Source organism: Tupaia chinensis, unplaced genomic scaffold, assembly GCF_000334495.1.
Source record: "Tupaia chinensis unplaced genomic scaffold, TupChi_1.0 Scaffold000146_1, whole genome shotgun sequence".
Lineage (NCBI taxonomy): Eukaryota > Metazoa > Chordata > Mammalia > Scandentia > Tupaiidae > Tupaia > Tupaia belangeri.
In genome coordinates this window covers 434,794-450,569 of record NW_006159616.1, presented here as the reverse complement: position 1 = coordinate 450,569, position 15,776 = coordinate 434,794, and the positions used below count along the sequence as shown (strand labels likewise).

General features: G+C 40.2%; 1 protein-coding gene and 1 pseudogene across 2 annotated transcripts in view; one reads left to right on the top strand and one right to left on the bottom strand.

Annotated features, from left to right (window-relative positions):
* The window catches only part of HNRNPR (heterogeneous nuclear ribonucleoprotein R), a 36,942-nt gene that overhangs the window by 3,961 nt on the left and 17,205 nt on the right, over nt 1–15,776 (bottom strand). Inside the window, exons 7-10 of one of the 2 annotated variants that reach the window (XM_027770576.1) lie at nt 7,423–7,488; nt 6,814–6,990; nt 4,542–4,677; nt 929–1,134 (exon numbers count right to left, since the gene is read on the bottom strand). In XM_027770576.1, coding sequence (XP_027626377.1) covers nt 929–1,134; nt 4,542–4,677; nt 6,814–6,990; nt 7,423–7,488 — 585 coding nt within the window. The remainder of the gene's footprint in view (nt 1–928; nt 1,135–4,541; nt 4,678–6,813; nt 6,991–7,422; nt 7,489–15,776) is intronic. The other variant, XM_027770577.1, reaches the window with a different exon arrangement.
* On the top strand, nt 9,991–13,421 carry LOC106734552 (nucleolin-like; annotated as a pseudogene).

The window sequence follows — 15,776 nt, the reverse complement described above, 5'->3', positions numbered from 1 at the left end:
ACGCTCTTCTGATGTAGCCCTTCAACCTTAGGGGTCACATGCAAAGGAAGTCCTAAGAACAAGGACTCATGGCACCATGCCTCACCAGGCAAACATCCTGGCAATGCAAGTACAAGGCTTAGGAGGGAATTAAGGGGCCTCTACAGGAGATGCCATGAATACTTTATCACTACAGAGCAACAACATGATACTCCTTTATCTTCCATAATGGGAACAATACTCTAAGAGAACTTAATGATTTAAAAAAGAAAATGATCTTTATTTCTGATCTTTAAAAAAAAAACATAAGGCCAGCAGGTGGTGTGGTGGTTAAGGTGTTGGATCCCATGGCCGACTCTGTTCAAGTCCTGGACCATGTAGCTTGAAAAGCACACCAAGGCATGTGTGCACGCATGCGTGTGCAAAATCCTGAGAGAATGCAGAAGAAGGGATTATGGCATCGCCATCTCCCCTGGAAGGTGATTTCTCACTTTCCCTCTCTCTCTCTGTCTCTCTGGTGAGTACACACACCCTATGGCAAAAATCCTTAAAAAAAAAAAAAGGGGAGGGGGAATAAATAAATTAAAATATAATTCATGGCCACTTAATAAAAGTCATAGTATGGTGGATAATGATTATAATTCATTACCTCTGAAACATCATTTTTATTTATTTGACAACACATCTTTTTTCCCCAAACCTCTGTATCTCTCATACAACCTAGTGCTAAACAAATAACAGTGCGTACTCAAAAGCATAATCAAAGAGATTATTAATGACATTTCCTGTATACTAATAAAACAGGCTGTTAACTTCAGTGTTTAAAACAGCTCCTTGGCTAAACAGTACAGGTGAAAAACTGTTCTTTGTATTCATCATACAACTCGATAAATCTGAGCTTTATTCCGAGTACAAAATTTAAATAGTAACCCCAAGCTACTGCATTTACCTTAGCCATGACTTCTGGATCTGGTTCTTCCACAGGGTCAGCCCATTCAACTGTAACTACATTTCCCCACACTTTTACTTTTCCACTCATCAGCCGGCGTCTGGCTTGTGCTGCTGACTTGTGATCCTCATATTCAAGGAAGCAGAACCCCCGATTCTTCTTTTTGTCATCGGGTTGATGATAGAGAATAACGTCCACCAAACCCTCTGTTAAACCAACAGCCAGATATATAAGCCAAAAGCATCCACCACACGTCTAGCAATTAGGCAGACCTAAATCTACTTGCCATGAACAAAAAATAACTAAAGTCTCAAATGAGCCACTAATAGACAATGAGATCAACAAAACTAGATATGAGGTTTGAGATAGTATTTCACGTTCCGTTTTAATATCAGGGATCCTAAAGGTACGGTCATATACAACAGATCTAAATATTCTATTTTAACATTAACATTCTATAATGTTGGACAGTGTCTGATACAACATGACCTCACAATGTATAAAAGCACTACGAGGGACCTTAAAAACAAATTATTGGGCCAGGAGGTAGCACAGAGGTTAAGGTGGCTGGATCCCATATGGTCATCTGCACAGTTCAAGTCTTGAACCCAGCAGCTTGAAAAATACGCCAGGTGCTTGTGCATGCATGAGCATTCTCCTGAAAGGAGAATGGAGAAGGAATGGCCATACCCCCTGGGGAGTGATTTCATCACTTCCCCTCTTTCTCTGTCTCTGTCTGTCTCCAGTGAATGTACACACCCTGTAGCAAACTAAAAAAAAAAAGAAAGAAAAAAAAAAGAAAAAGAATTATTAATATAAAACCAAGAGAACAAACTTTTAACAATTAATCATGGCCGAAAACCTTCCTTAAATCTAATTTAAAAGTTACTACAGGGCTGGTACCGTGGTGCAGTGTACACAGAACACAGGGAGCCAGGTATCACATGGCCAGCCACAGTTCACATCTTGGCCTCAGTGGCTTAAGATACACACAGGCACTTGCATATGCATGCCAGAAAAAAAAAGTTACTGTTTTTACCAATAATAAAAGGGATCGATTAAATACTGTGACCACCTAGACGTAGTCTTTGCCCTTGTCTTTCCATATATGTTCTATGTAGGTCAGGTAGCCCAATGTTTTTTTTTTTCAATTTGCCAGAGGGGTTATACATTCACCAGAAAAGGTGAGGAAGAAAAGCACCACCCAATGGGCTATGGTCATACCACAATCTCTTCTCTTACAATTCTCCAACCTGTTGGAATTTTGGAAACATATGTGTACCCAGAGCGTTTTTCAAGTCACAAGGACCAGGATTAAAACTATGCAGCTGGCCAAGTAGGATCTGGCTCCTTATTCACCAGGCTACCAGGCTGACCCACCCTACTTTTAAATAATATCTATACCCGTACAAATGCTTAGATTTTATTTTAAACCCAGACTTCTCTAGGCTCCAGATGTGTCTGCTTGCTTAACATGTTCCCTTTGACGTCTTAGGCATTTCAAATTTAACATGTTCCAAACCGAACCACTACGTCCCAAATCTACCCTATGTAATAAACGGTACCATCATCCACCCAGTTCTCAAGCCAGACATTCTTTTTTATTCTTTTATTTTGTCTCCCCTATCCAACTCCAAAACCATTTACTTCTTTTCCTCGGCACTAGTACCCTAATCCCATTTTCTAATGAATAACTATGACAGTCTCAACTAACTCATCAGCTTCTACTCTCGACTCCCTCTTCCAAGTCCTTATCCACAGATATGAATATTCTAGAAAAATGAAACATATTATTCCCTGCTTTAAACCTTCAAATAGCCCTCTCATTATATACGCAATAAAGTCTAAATTCGTTACATGGTCTACAAAAGCCGTGTCTACTTCATCTCACACAATCCTTCTCTGACTTCTACCTTTTAACACTGGTCTTCTCTCAGTTAAATAACTGACTTCTTTCAAGCCTTGGAGCCTTGTGCTGCTTTCCTGAAATGTACTTTCTGCTCTTCGTAAACTATATCCTCTTCATCCTTTAGGTTTTGGTTGAAATCTTACCTTGTCAGGAAACCTTCCAAAACCATCAAAACAGAGGCAGCAGTCATTTTCTAGCTACATATCCTTTATTACCTTCACATTGCATTATCACAATGTATCAGTATTTCTTTGACTTTTCTGTCTTATCTATTTTCTCAGAACGTAGGCTCTATGCGGGCAGAGAACAGGTCTCATTTATTCACCATTGCATCCCACCCAGAACACAGACAATGCCAGCACTTAACAGGCACTTTAAAAAACATCTGCTAAAGGAGTGAATAAATGGACACACAGCCAGAAAGGAGCTCAGAGAACTGTGCCACTGGGAATATTTAACCAACACAATTATAACAAGTAGCGGCAGTTGTTTACAAAATGAGACACTGAAAAGATTTCAGAGGGGGTAGACTTTCTGGTGACAATATCCAGAATGTGATCTGGACATGGAGGAGCTGAAAAGGATTGGAGATTAGGGAGTCAGAGAAGTGCAGCACTAGGAATCTAGGACCTTGGATAGCTAATTGCTCCATGTAGATGTTAAAGGTACCAAGAATAAGTCAATTTAGGGCAGAAGAGGAAGACTTGATTGAGAAGCAATGCTCAGATTCATCAAAGGCTGAAATCAGAAGAGCAACAAATGACAGCTTCAAAGAAGAAGAAAGGACAGTAAGTCTTGAATGAAATGGACAGGAAACAATAATGAAATGGACAGGAAACAGAGTAAGTATGCATAACAAATGAAAGCATACTTTTTTTTTTAAAGGAATTACTTTATTTCATTTTATTCATTGTCATTATTTTATTTTTTTTATTTTTTGAAGTGGACCAGAGAGAGAGAAGGAAAGTAAGCTGCCAGATCTAGGACTCGAATATGGGAGTCCAGCCGCCCCAAACACCACACCACCTGCCAGCCTCAAAAGCATGTTTTTTTTTAATTATGTTTCAGTTATATACAAGTACACAAAGAGACCTGTAATATGATATGTACTTCTCAAGTTAGCCAGTGGCATGGTGGTTTAGGTGGCTGGACCCCACATGGCTGATAAAATGGTTCAAGTCTCTGACCAAGTGGCTTCAAAAACACACTGCGCACTTGTGCATGTGTGCCCAAAATCTTTAAAGGAGGGAAAACTGGAAAAGGGACTGCAGCATGACCATCCCCCATTGGGAAGATATTGCCTTTTTTCTCTCTCAGTCCACACACACTCTGGCAAATTAAAAAAGAGGGAAAATAGGTACTTCTCCATCAATTCCATAAATTTATTAATAGAACTAAAAAAATTACAAAATATCTTATCTACCCAAGGCAACAGTAAAGAATAGTACAAACTTCATCCCCTTGCGCCTAAAGTATGCCAAATGTCCGGGGAAAACATCTTCACCTGAGCAGAAGCTAAGGTTTGATTAGCTTCTGTACGTTCTACAGAATTCAGGGTACGAAGAAACTGCTCAGTTCAAACCACTATAAAGCAGCGTATGACACTGGAGCCTGAATTCTTACTTCAATATACTCATCTCCCTACTTTAAAAAAAAAAAAAAAAAAAGAAAAAAACCTAATTTCTAAATACATTTTTGTTTTACCTGTGACTTTACTGAATTCTTCCAGAATGTTTTCTTTAGTCTTATTCTTTGGAATGGATCCAACAAAAAGCCTGTTGTTTGCCACAGAAATGCACACTCCAAGGTGTTTACCAGGGCGAATTTCATAGCTGTCACACTGCAAGGAAGAAAAAAAAACCAGAGACCCCCAAAACCACCCCAAACTCAGGACTGATCTTAATCTAAAAACTTCAACAATTTAAGGCCAAACACTCCCTGCTTCACAAACTCACCGAGTTCCCTTATGCTTGCTGTAATATGAATGTGTATTTTAAACTTCATTGTTACAGTCTCGTTCTAGTTTGCTTTTGTTAACTTTCAATGTTTCTCCACATAAAAAGAACTCAAACATATTCACTTTATTTTTAAAAATATCTTATTTCATATTTCAATTTTATCTATCTGCATTTTTTTTCCAGAGAATTTCAGGAAAAGTACCAGAGACTGATCATTCAGGGCCCTTGAGGATGAAATTAGATAAGTCATAGTCAAAATAATAGTAAATAGAGTAACAACTATGTTTAACCAATGCAGAAAACATTTAGAAGAATTTCATGTTCTCTACAAAACACGGGATTTGAAACATATACATATAAAGCTCAATTTTATATATCACTAACAGTACTTTCATAAATTTTTACAAAAAGAAATACAAACGTCTTATTCAAATCACTATCATGGTGTTTTCCTTGATAAACTTTAATTAATCCTTTAATATTACTTACGCATTAGTTTACTAAAATATATAATTATTTAAGAGCAAACTAAAATCATCCATATGTTGCCAAAAATATGGAAATAAGGCTTTAAAAACTTAATATCAAATAAATTTGACAGTAAAATCAATAATAACTAAAATCTGAGTCAAGCTAGAAGTGGAACTAATTCAATACCCACTAAAAGATCAAAAGCCTTGGTTAAATAGATTACCTGTCCAAGAAGGGTTAGAACTAGACTGAGGTTCTAAGTTGCCTGGCAATAGCATGCCAATAATAATGACCTTGTTATCTTAAGATACTTGGGACCAACAGATGGCGTAATGGTAATGTTGCTGGACTCTCATGTAGTCAACTGCAGTTTGAGTCTTGGATCTGGCGCTGGGCACATATGCATGTGTGCCCAAGGTCCAGACAGGAGAACAGAGAAGAAGGGATTGCAGCATGGCCATCTCCCCAGGAGGTAATTTCTCACTTTTCTGTCTCTGTTTCTCTGGCAAGTACACATACCCTATAGCAAAAATCTCTCTTTAAGAAAATGGAAAAAGATACTGACATAGTTGTACCTTAATATAGTAAGTGAAGAGATACTTAATTCACAGAACTTTGTTACTACTACTACTTCTATCACTAATACTTCTCTGGGGAACCAGCAGTTAGCATAATGGCTATGTCGCTGGACTCCCACGTAGTTGACCGTGGTTCGTGTCCCGGACACAGTGGCTTAGAACTCACGCCGGGCGCGTGTGCGTGCGTGCCCAAGATCCCGAGAGGAGAATGGAGGAGAAGGGATTGCGGCGTGACCATCCCCTCTGGGGGGTGATTTCTCACTTTCTGTCTCTATGTCTCTCTCTCTCTGTCTGGTGAGCACACGCGCCCTATAGCGAAAACCTCTCAAAAAAAATAATAATAATAATACTTCTCTGAAATAGCAAAGTGGTGGTAAAAGGCCCTAGAGAAAGAAAATCACTAGATGATTGGCCATAAAACAGTACAAAAGGAGAGAAAGATTAAAGACAGAAAGAAATCAAGAGCTCAAAAATAAAAAGATAGAAAACAAGAATATACTTGGAAAATAAAAAAGTAAATGATTGGACACAAAACAGATTCACAATCTTTTCTAGAATTGAGTCCTAAAATGAATTGTCGCCCACTGTTATATTCTCCAGAACCCATCCCAGCCTTCATTATACTTTAAGAATTCTATCCTGAAGTTATATAGTAAGAAGTGACATACTTCCGGTCTAAAATCAGAAGAGAACTGCAGAAGCCAAATACTGAACACTTTTAATACCAATCAATCAAATGAATAACTTCTTAAAATGATAGTAGACTTTTTATAATACATTATTTCCTGGATACTCTTTTTTTTAACTTTTGCAACTAGGTAAAAAAGCAAAGGCCACATAAACCTCAGTTAATATTAAAAACAGTCAAAGTAAAAACTAAAGATAATAAAAAACATTGTTAACTGCAAACACTTTTTAACCGAGGTCTATTTCAATTAGAGACTTGCTAAGAAAGTATTTTTGACGTACCAGTTTAACAGCTTCCTGTGCAGCTTCCTTTCCACAGAAGGTGATAAACGCATACCCTCTATTCTGACCAGATAGTGGATCCATCATAAGACGCAGATCCCAAATGGGACCAGCCTTCTCAAAAAGAGGCACCAACTCATCTTCATATAAATCTCTTGGAATTTTACCTACAAAGACCTGAAGAAAAAAACAACCTTGTTATTAGAATCCAACATAAGCATTTGATTTTAGAGTCATAAGCTTAAATATGGGCCCAGCCTGGTGGCAAAGTGGGTAGCAAACTGAATTGCAGTGATAAAAGCCACATGGCCAACCACAGTTTGGATCCCTGGGTTGGCCTAACAACATGCTGGGAGTGTGGCAAAAATCTCCATGACCAAAAGGGCCAATAATGAAAGGAGACAGCAATATGACAAGGCCCTGTCAGGTGGAGGGGATGAAGATTCCAATTCACATCCAGAGACCTCCATGAGTAAGCTAGGCATTTATTTGCATGCCCATGACTTAGGGCCAATGGCAGATTCAGTGTTAGTTCTCTGTTAAGAGTAACATTTATCGGGGCTAGCAGGTGGTGTGGTGGTTGAGGTGCTGGACTCTCACATGGCTGACCTCAGTTCGAGTCCCAGACCTGGCGACTTGCTTTCTCGCTTTCCCTTTCTCTCTCTCCGTCTCTTCCTGGTCAAATTAAAAAAAGAATAACAAATAGAATTAAATAAGTAAATAACTTAAAAAGAGTATCATTTATCTGTCTCTCTCATTCACAGAATACACTTAAAAAAAGAAAGATACCTAGTTGTATTTTTGACATCTTTTACATTATTAACTATTATTACTTCATTAATCACTGATGGTTCAGATTATTTTCCAGAATATGAAATATTTATGTAAGTGAGTTTCAGTGGAAATTTCTCTCCTGCTAATACTAATTACTTTTTCAAACTCTGTGTATGAATTGCAAATGTTTCAACGTTAAAGATTATTTTTAAGGGGCCAGCAGGTAGAGTGGTGATTAAGGCACTAGGCTCCCACATGGCCAACCACAATTCAAGTCTCAGACTTGGCAGCTTGCTTTTTCACTTTCTCTGTGATGAGCACACTGCAGCAAATGAAAAAATAGTAATAATGGGACCAGCAGATAGGGTAATGGTTGCTTTGCTGGACTCCCACGTAGACGAATATAATTAAGAGTTCCGGACCTGGCGGCTTCAAACTCATGTCGGACATGTAGGCATGTGTATGTGCATGCCCAAAATACTGAGTGGAGAATGGAGAAGAGGGGATTGCAGTGTGGCCATCCCCCTGGGGGGGGGGTGATTTCTCACTTTCTGTCTGTCTCTTTAGTGAGCACACATGCCCTCATAGCAAAAATCTTTAAAAAATAGTAATAATAAATAAAATTAAATAATTCTTAAAAGATAGTTTTTGATGTTATAGACACTACAAAAATGCAAAGAAAATTATACTCTGACAATACTTTATATTACTGTAGATTATAATTTTTTTAAGAATTATGTATTTTAATTGTATATATGTATTATTATTATTTGAAGAGATCATGGTTTGAGTTTTAAGCCTCTGGGTCCATGACTAGAACCACGGTCAACTACTGCGTAGGAGTCCAGCAACTTAACCACTCTGCAATCTGCTGGTCCCTATTATTTTTTTTAACTTTGCCATAGGGTACAAGTGCTCACCAGAAGAAGCTACTGAGAGACAGGAAGAAAGCAAGCAAGCCACCAGGTCTAGAACTTGAACTGCAGTCAGTCATGTGGGAGTCCAGCACCTTAACCGCCAAACCACTTGCTAACAGTTTTATTATAATACAGTCCTACTTACTATATAATTTCATAATTATAGAACACGAATTCTCAAATGTGAAGGAATTTTTTTATTGCCAGAGGGCAGGTGCCCACACCAGAGAAAGAGAGAACCCCTCGAGTAGGACATGGTTAACACTGTAACAGCCCCCAACTGCTCCATCCTGTAAGGATATACAGCACAAACATACATGCACTTGGCACGCATGTTTTTAAAACCCCAAAACCGGACTTTATATTTTTAATTTATTTTTTATTTATTGATTGATTGATTGTTAAGGTTTTTGCCACAGGCACATGTGCTCAACGGAGAAACAGAGAGACAGTGAAAGGGAAAGTGAGAAATCACTCTCTAAGGAGGATGGCCACACTCCAATCTCTCCTCCTCCTGGCTTTTTGGGCATGCATGCATGTGTGCCCAGCATGACTTTCAAGCCACTGAGTCCAGGACCAGAACCATAGTCTGCCAAGTGGGAGTTCAGCTCCTTATCCACCATGCCATTTGCCGGCCCTCTTGACCTGGAATTTAAACTGTGGTGGGTTATATGGGATCCAACTCCCTTCACACAGCATTTAATTGCTGTGCTAGAGGGTCAGCCCAAGAAATGTTATTCTACCTTTTAAAATTTAGTATCTTGGTGAAAAAAGGGGTAGACTGAAGTACTGAAGTTTCTGAAAAATACTGAAATGGTTGCTAAGTAGTAAAGTTAAGGAGAAACCTTGGGAAATGCCATGGTAATAATCATCTTTCATTCTATATATATATAACCATGTTTAAGTCCCAGACCTGACAGCTTACTTTCTCACTTTCTCACTTTCCCTTTCTCTCTCTGTCTCTCTCTGGTCAAATTAAAGATAATAACAATAACAACAAATACAGTTAAAAAAAAAAAACCCTTTAAAAAAGAAAAATTTAGGTATAGCTCCACATACATGCCCTTTATTCTCTTAGTTTTGCTTTGTACATCCTTCCTTTCCACTGGTTCCTACCTCTGTTTCAAACAATCCAACCCCACAAAATATGTATAATAAAATCCTCATTTTAGCCCATACTACTATAAATAGCCATGTGTTGCTTAATGTCAGGGCTATGTTCTGAGAAATGCATCATCAGATGACTTCGCCTTTGTATGAACTGAAGTGCACTGACACGAACCTAGATACAGGCCTAGGCTATATGATACATGCATTACAAATCCCATGGGAACCACCACTGGTAAATCTGCAACTTACCAAAACAGTTACACAGGGTAAGACTGTATCTTTCTTTTATTATTATATGTTTTTAATAGTGATCCATATCTGTTTCTTTTTTTACTCATCAAGTTATTATTTTTGACACATCTACTATATGCTTAGTATGGTGAAGCTAGCAAGAAGTAGGAACAAGACATCGATAGCTTCATCAGTTAGGGATGTAAGCTAGCATGTTCCTACAGAACCATCTAACAGAAACTCCCTCGGAAAGCACAGCATCTATGTACTCTCTAATGATCGAAAATTGTTTTCTTCTAACTCTACTGAACTACGTGCTCAGATGTAACTAATGGACTTTCAACAGAATTCCAGTCTTTGCCCTCTCAGTTCTCTTTATCTTTGCCATCTCTGCAAGCATTGTCACTGGCAATGCTCCCTTCTGAACTTTCTCTTCTCTCTAGTTGAGAACACTTCACTAACCTGGTCTTCATACTTTAAATTGATGCTATTTCCATCATTTCTACAGTGCTTCTTTTACCCACTGAATAATCTTCAAGTTCCCAGTATAGCTCCAACATTTATTCTTCACTGTATTTTCTTTTTCGGGTTTTTGCCATAGGGCATGTGCACTCACCAGAGAGAGACAGAGAGAAGGAAAGTGAGAAGTCACTCCCCAGGGGACAGTCACACCACAATTCCTTCTCCTCCATTCTCTTCCTGGGACTTTGGGCACACATGCACACTCACCCATTGTGATTTTCAAGCCACCGGATCCAAGACTCAAACTGTGGTCAGTTGTGTGGGAGTCTAGCGACTTCACCACAACATTGCTGGCTCCCTGCACTGTTTTCTTCAGAGTGAAAAGATCATATCAATTCCCAAAGCCTACCACTATACGGTTATCTCCCAGATCTACACACTAGGAGTTAATTCTGTATTTCCATCTGCCTATTGAACATTTCTTCTTAATTGTCCTGGTTTTACCTCAAAACCTCAGTAAGTCTAGCTAGCAATGCCAAAGTTTTAGTTTTTAAATACATTTGCAGAGATGTACATATTAATAAAGATAAATATCAAAATAACAGTAAGTGGTTATCAATGCACAGAACTGTTCTAGCTTTCGCCTCAGTCTCGAGCTCTAGCTGGCCGCTGAGCATACGCGCTCTGGGATCTTCAGTGCTCATAGCCACCATCAACATTGCTGGAGTTCCTCAAGATTCATCAGTGCCACCCACCTGCCTACCACACACTCTGCCATTGTAAGCCGCCATCACGGTGAAGCTCGCTAAGGCTGGTAAAAATCAAGGTGACCTCAAAAAAATGGCTCCTCCTCCAAAGGAGGTAGAAGAAGACAGTGAAGATGAGGAAATGTCAGAAGATAAAGATGATAGCAGTGAAGACGTTATCATCCCTCAGAAAAAAGGCAAGAAGGCTCCCACAACTCCAGCAAAGATGGTCGTAGTTTCTCCAACAAAAATGGTTGCAGTTGCCACACTTGCCAAGAAAGCAGCAGTGACCCCAGGCAAAAAGGCAGCTGCCATACCATCCAAGGCGACCATTACACCAGCCAAAGCAGTCACAACACCTGGCAAGAAGGGAGGCCCACCAGGCAAAGCCTTGGTAGCAACTCCTGGTAAGAAAGGACCTGCCCCCCCAGCCAAGGGGGCAGAGAATGGCAAGAATGCCAAGAAGGAAGACAGTGACGAGGAGGAAGAAGATGACAGTGAGGAAGATGATGAGGATGAGGATGAATTTGAGCCAGTGGTGATGAAAGCAGCAGCTGCCGCCCTTGGCCTCAGAGGAGGAGGATGAGGATGATGAGGAGGAAGAAGATGGGGATGTGAGGAGGAAGAGGAAGATGAGTCTGAAGATATAGAGACCACACCAGCCAAAGGAAAGAAAGCTCCTGCAAAAGCTGCACCTGTGAAAGCCAAGACCATGGCTGAAGATGAAGAGGATGATGAGGATGAAGATGATGAGGACAAAGATAAGGATGATGATGATGATGAAGACGATGAGGAGGAGGAAGAGCCTGTCAAAGAAGTTCCAGGAAAATGAAAGAAGTGACCAAACAGAAAGCAGCTCCTGAGGCCAAGAAACAGAAGGTGGGAGCCACAGAACCAACTACATCCTTTCATCTGTTTGTTGGAAACCTGAACAATAACAAATCTATCCCTGAATTAAAAACGAGCATTAGTGATGTTTTTGCTAAAAATGATCTTGCTGTTGTGGATGTCAGAATCGGTACATCTAGGAAGTTTGGCTATGTTGACTTTAAATCTGCTGAAGATTTAGAAAAAGCTTTGGAACTCACAGGTTTAAGTCTTTGGCAATGAATTTAAACTAGAGAAACCAAAAAGAAAAGAAAGATTGAGATGCAAGAACACTTTTGGCCAAAAATCTCCCCTACAAAGTCACTCAAGATGAATTAAAAGAAGTATCTGAAGATGCCATGGAGATCAGAATAATCAGCAAAGATGGAAAAAGTAAGGGGATTGCCTACATTGAATTTAAGACAGAAGCTGATGTAGAGAAAACCTTTGAAGAAAAGCAGGGAACAGAGGGACCAGCAGTTAGCGTAATGGCTATGTCACTGAACTCCCACGTAGCTGGCCGCAGTTTGAGTCCCAGATCTGGTGGCTTAAACTCACACCAGGTATGTGTGCATGCATGCCCAAAATCCCGAGAGAAGGGATTGTGGTGTGGCCATCCCCCCCAGGGGTTATTTCTGTCTTTCTGTCTCTCTGTCTCTGTCTATCTTTCCAGCAAGCGCACACACTCTATATCAAAAACTTCTCCAAAAAAAAAAAAATACAAGGAACAGAGATTGATGGGCGGTTCATTTCTCTATACTACACTGGAGAGAAAGGTCAAATTCAAGACTATAGAGGTGGGAAGAATAGCACTTGGAGTAGGGAATCACAAACTGGTTTTGAGCAACCTCTCCTACAATGCAACCAAAGAAACACTTGAGGAAGTATTTGAGAAGGCAACTTTTATCAAAGTGCCTCAGAGCCAAAATAGCAAATCTAAAGAGTATGCGTTGATAGAGTATGCTTCATTTAAAGACGCTAAAGAAGCTTTAAATTCCTGTACTAAAAGGGAAATTGAAGGCAGAACAATCAGGCTGGAGCTGCAAGGACCCAAGGGATCACCTAAAGCAAGAAGTCAGCCCTCCAAAACCGTTTGTCAAAGGTCTGTTTGAGGACACCACCGAAGAGACATTAAAGGAGTCTTTTGACGGCTCTGTTCATGCAAGGATAGTCACTGACTGGGAAACAGGATCCTCCAAAGGGTTTGGCTTTGTAGACTTCAACAGTGAGGAAAAATGCCAAAGCTGCCAAGGAGGCCATGGAAGATGGTGAAATTGATGGAAACAAAGTTACCTTGGACTGGGCCAACCTTAAGGGGGAAGGTGGCTTCCGGGGTCGAGGTGGAGGCAGAGGAGGCTTTGGAGGCCAAGGTGGAAGCAGAGGTGGATTTGGTGGCAGAGGCCGAGAAGGCCTTAGAGGGCGAGGTGGCTTCCAAGACCACAAGCCACAAGGAAAGAAGACAAAGTTTGAGTAGTTTCTCTGTCCCTCTGGTTTTTTTTTTTTTTTTCATTTGAAAGAAAGGACTCTGGGGATTTTTACTCTGTTACCTGATCACTGACAGAGCCTTCTGAGGACATTCCCAGACAGTGTGCAGTCGGGTCTACTTGGAAAGCCCTAGAACTAACATTTCAACGGAGAAACTCTTGTTGGTTTTGACTGGATATTCACATAAACTTTTTAAAGAGATGAGCAATAGAGCTAACCCTTAAGTTTTGAATTTATATTGTTTCATCCCAAGTACAAAACCATTTTTTCCTACAAATAGTTTTTTGTTTGTTTGTTTGTGTTGGGCAATTGTAAAGGAAAGCAAAATGTTTTATCATGATTTTTGCTTCAATGACTTTAGGACAAATTTTAAAAAGTCCTTAAAAAAAAAAGAAAACTCTTCTATTGATAGTACCATCCATACCCAATTAATCTTTTAGGTATCAGCTTAAAGTTGCTACACTACATAATGCCTAGCCTATAGACAACTGGCTTTTTCCCTACTTAGAACTTATCCAACTCTTTCATAAATAATCACAAATACCTTGGGCCTTACATTTTCCAAGATTCTACAAATACTGTGACTGTCACAAAATTTAGTCAGTTATGAAGCTAATATTCCATTGAGAGAGACAAAAAATAAAATATACATAATAATTTCAAGAGGTATTAAAAACTTAAATAAAAGCAAGGGGAATTAAGTTACACGGTTGTTTGTTTGTTTTTTTGAGAGGTTTTTGCTATAGGATGTGCACGCTCGCCAGAAAGACAGGACAAAAAGACAGAAAGCAAGAAATCACCCCCTAAGGGGATGGCCACGCCGCAATCCCTTCTCCTCCATTCTCTCGGGATCTTGGGCACGCACGCACACACGCCCAGCCTGAGTTTAAGCTACCGGGTCCAGGACTCAAACCGCAATTGGCTACATGGGAGTTCAGCGACATAGCCATTACACTAACTGCTGGTCCCACACACTTTTTTTTAAGAGAGATTTTAGCTATAAGGTCCATGTGCTCACTGAAGAGACAGAGAGAAAAAGAGCGAGAAATCACCCTCCAAGGGGGATGGCCATGCTACAACGCCTTCTCCATTTTCCTCTTAGGACTTTGGGCATGCATGCACACAGGCTGGCATGAGTCTCTGAGTCTGGGACTCAAACCATGATCGACTATGGGGGAGTTCAGCAACATAACCATTATGCCACCTGCTGGTCTCAGGGTTGGATTTTAATCAGGAGGATCTCTCTAAAGAGGTAAATTTGAGCTGAAACCTAAGAGAAAAAAAAAATTTTTTTTCGCCATTGGACACGTGCGCTTGCCAGACAGACAGAGACAGATAGATAGAAAGTGAGAAATAACGCCCCCAGCAGGGATGGCCATGCCTCAATCCTTTCTCCTCCATTCTCCTCTCAGATCTTGGGCACACATGCACATGCGCCCAGCGTGAGTTTAAGCCACTGGGTCCGGGACTCAAACCACGGTCGACTATGTGGGAGTCCAGTGACATAGCCATTACACTAACTGCTGGTCCCTGAGAAAAAAAAATTTTAATACGAGGAAAGAACATTCCAAGCCAAAGAACAAATACAAAAGGCTGCAAGATGGGAGTACACCTGACATACCTGCAGAAAAGCCAACACAGGGGTGTGGAGGTTAAAGTGGCTGGATCCTAGATGGCTGACTGTGGTTTGAGCCCCACTCCTGGTGGCTTAAAAATCACACTGGTCATACAACTGGGTGCATGTCCCCAAAATCCCAAGAAGAGAATAGAGACTCAAGACTGCAGTGTGACCATCACCAGAGGGAGATTTCTCACTTTTCCTCCTTCTCCGCCTCTCTAGTAAGACATGTGCCCTATAGAAAAACTTAAAAACAGAAACATAAATAGGCCAACAGCTGGAACAGAAGGACTTTCCAGCTGGCAGCGTTGGAAAAGAGAATAGGGGTCAGGTTAAGATAAACCATGGTTAAGAGCTTAGGATTTATTCTACATGTGTTGGGAAGCCACAGAGTTTAGAGCAGACAAGTGGCTGGGTATGACTTACATTTTAAAAAGAACATTCTGGCAACCAAAGTAGAAAATGAGCTCCGTGGGGGCCAGTGGGTGGCATAGTAGTTGGGCGATGGACTCCCACATGGCCCACTACGATCTGAGTCCCAGAGTTGGTGCTTGAAACTCATGCCAGGGCTATGTGCACACGTGAATGCCCAAAATCCCAAGAGGAGAACAGAGAAGGATCGTGGTGTGGTCATCCTCTCGGAACAGGAATTTCTTACTTTCTCTCTGTGTCTTCAGAAAGCGTGTACACCTTATAGCAAAAATCTCTTCCTCCCCTCCAAAAAAATTTAATTAAAAAAAAAAAAAAAAGAAA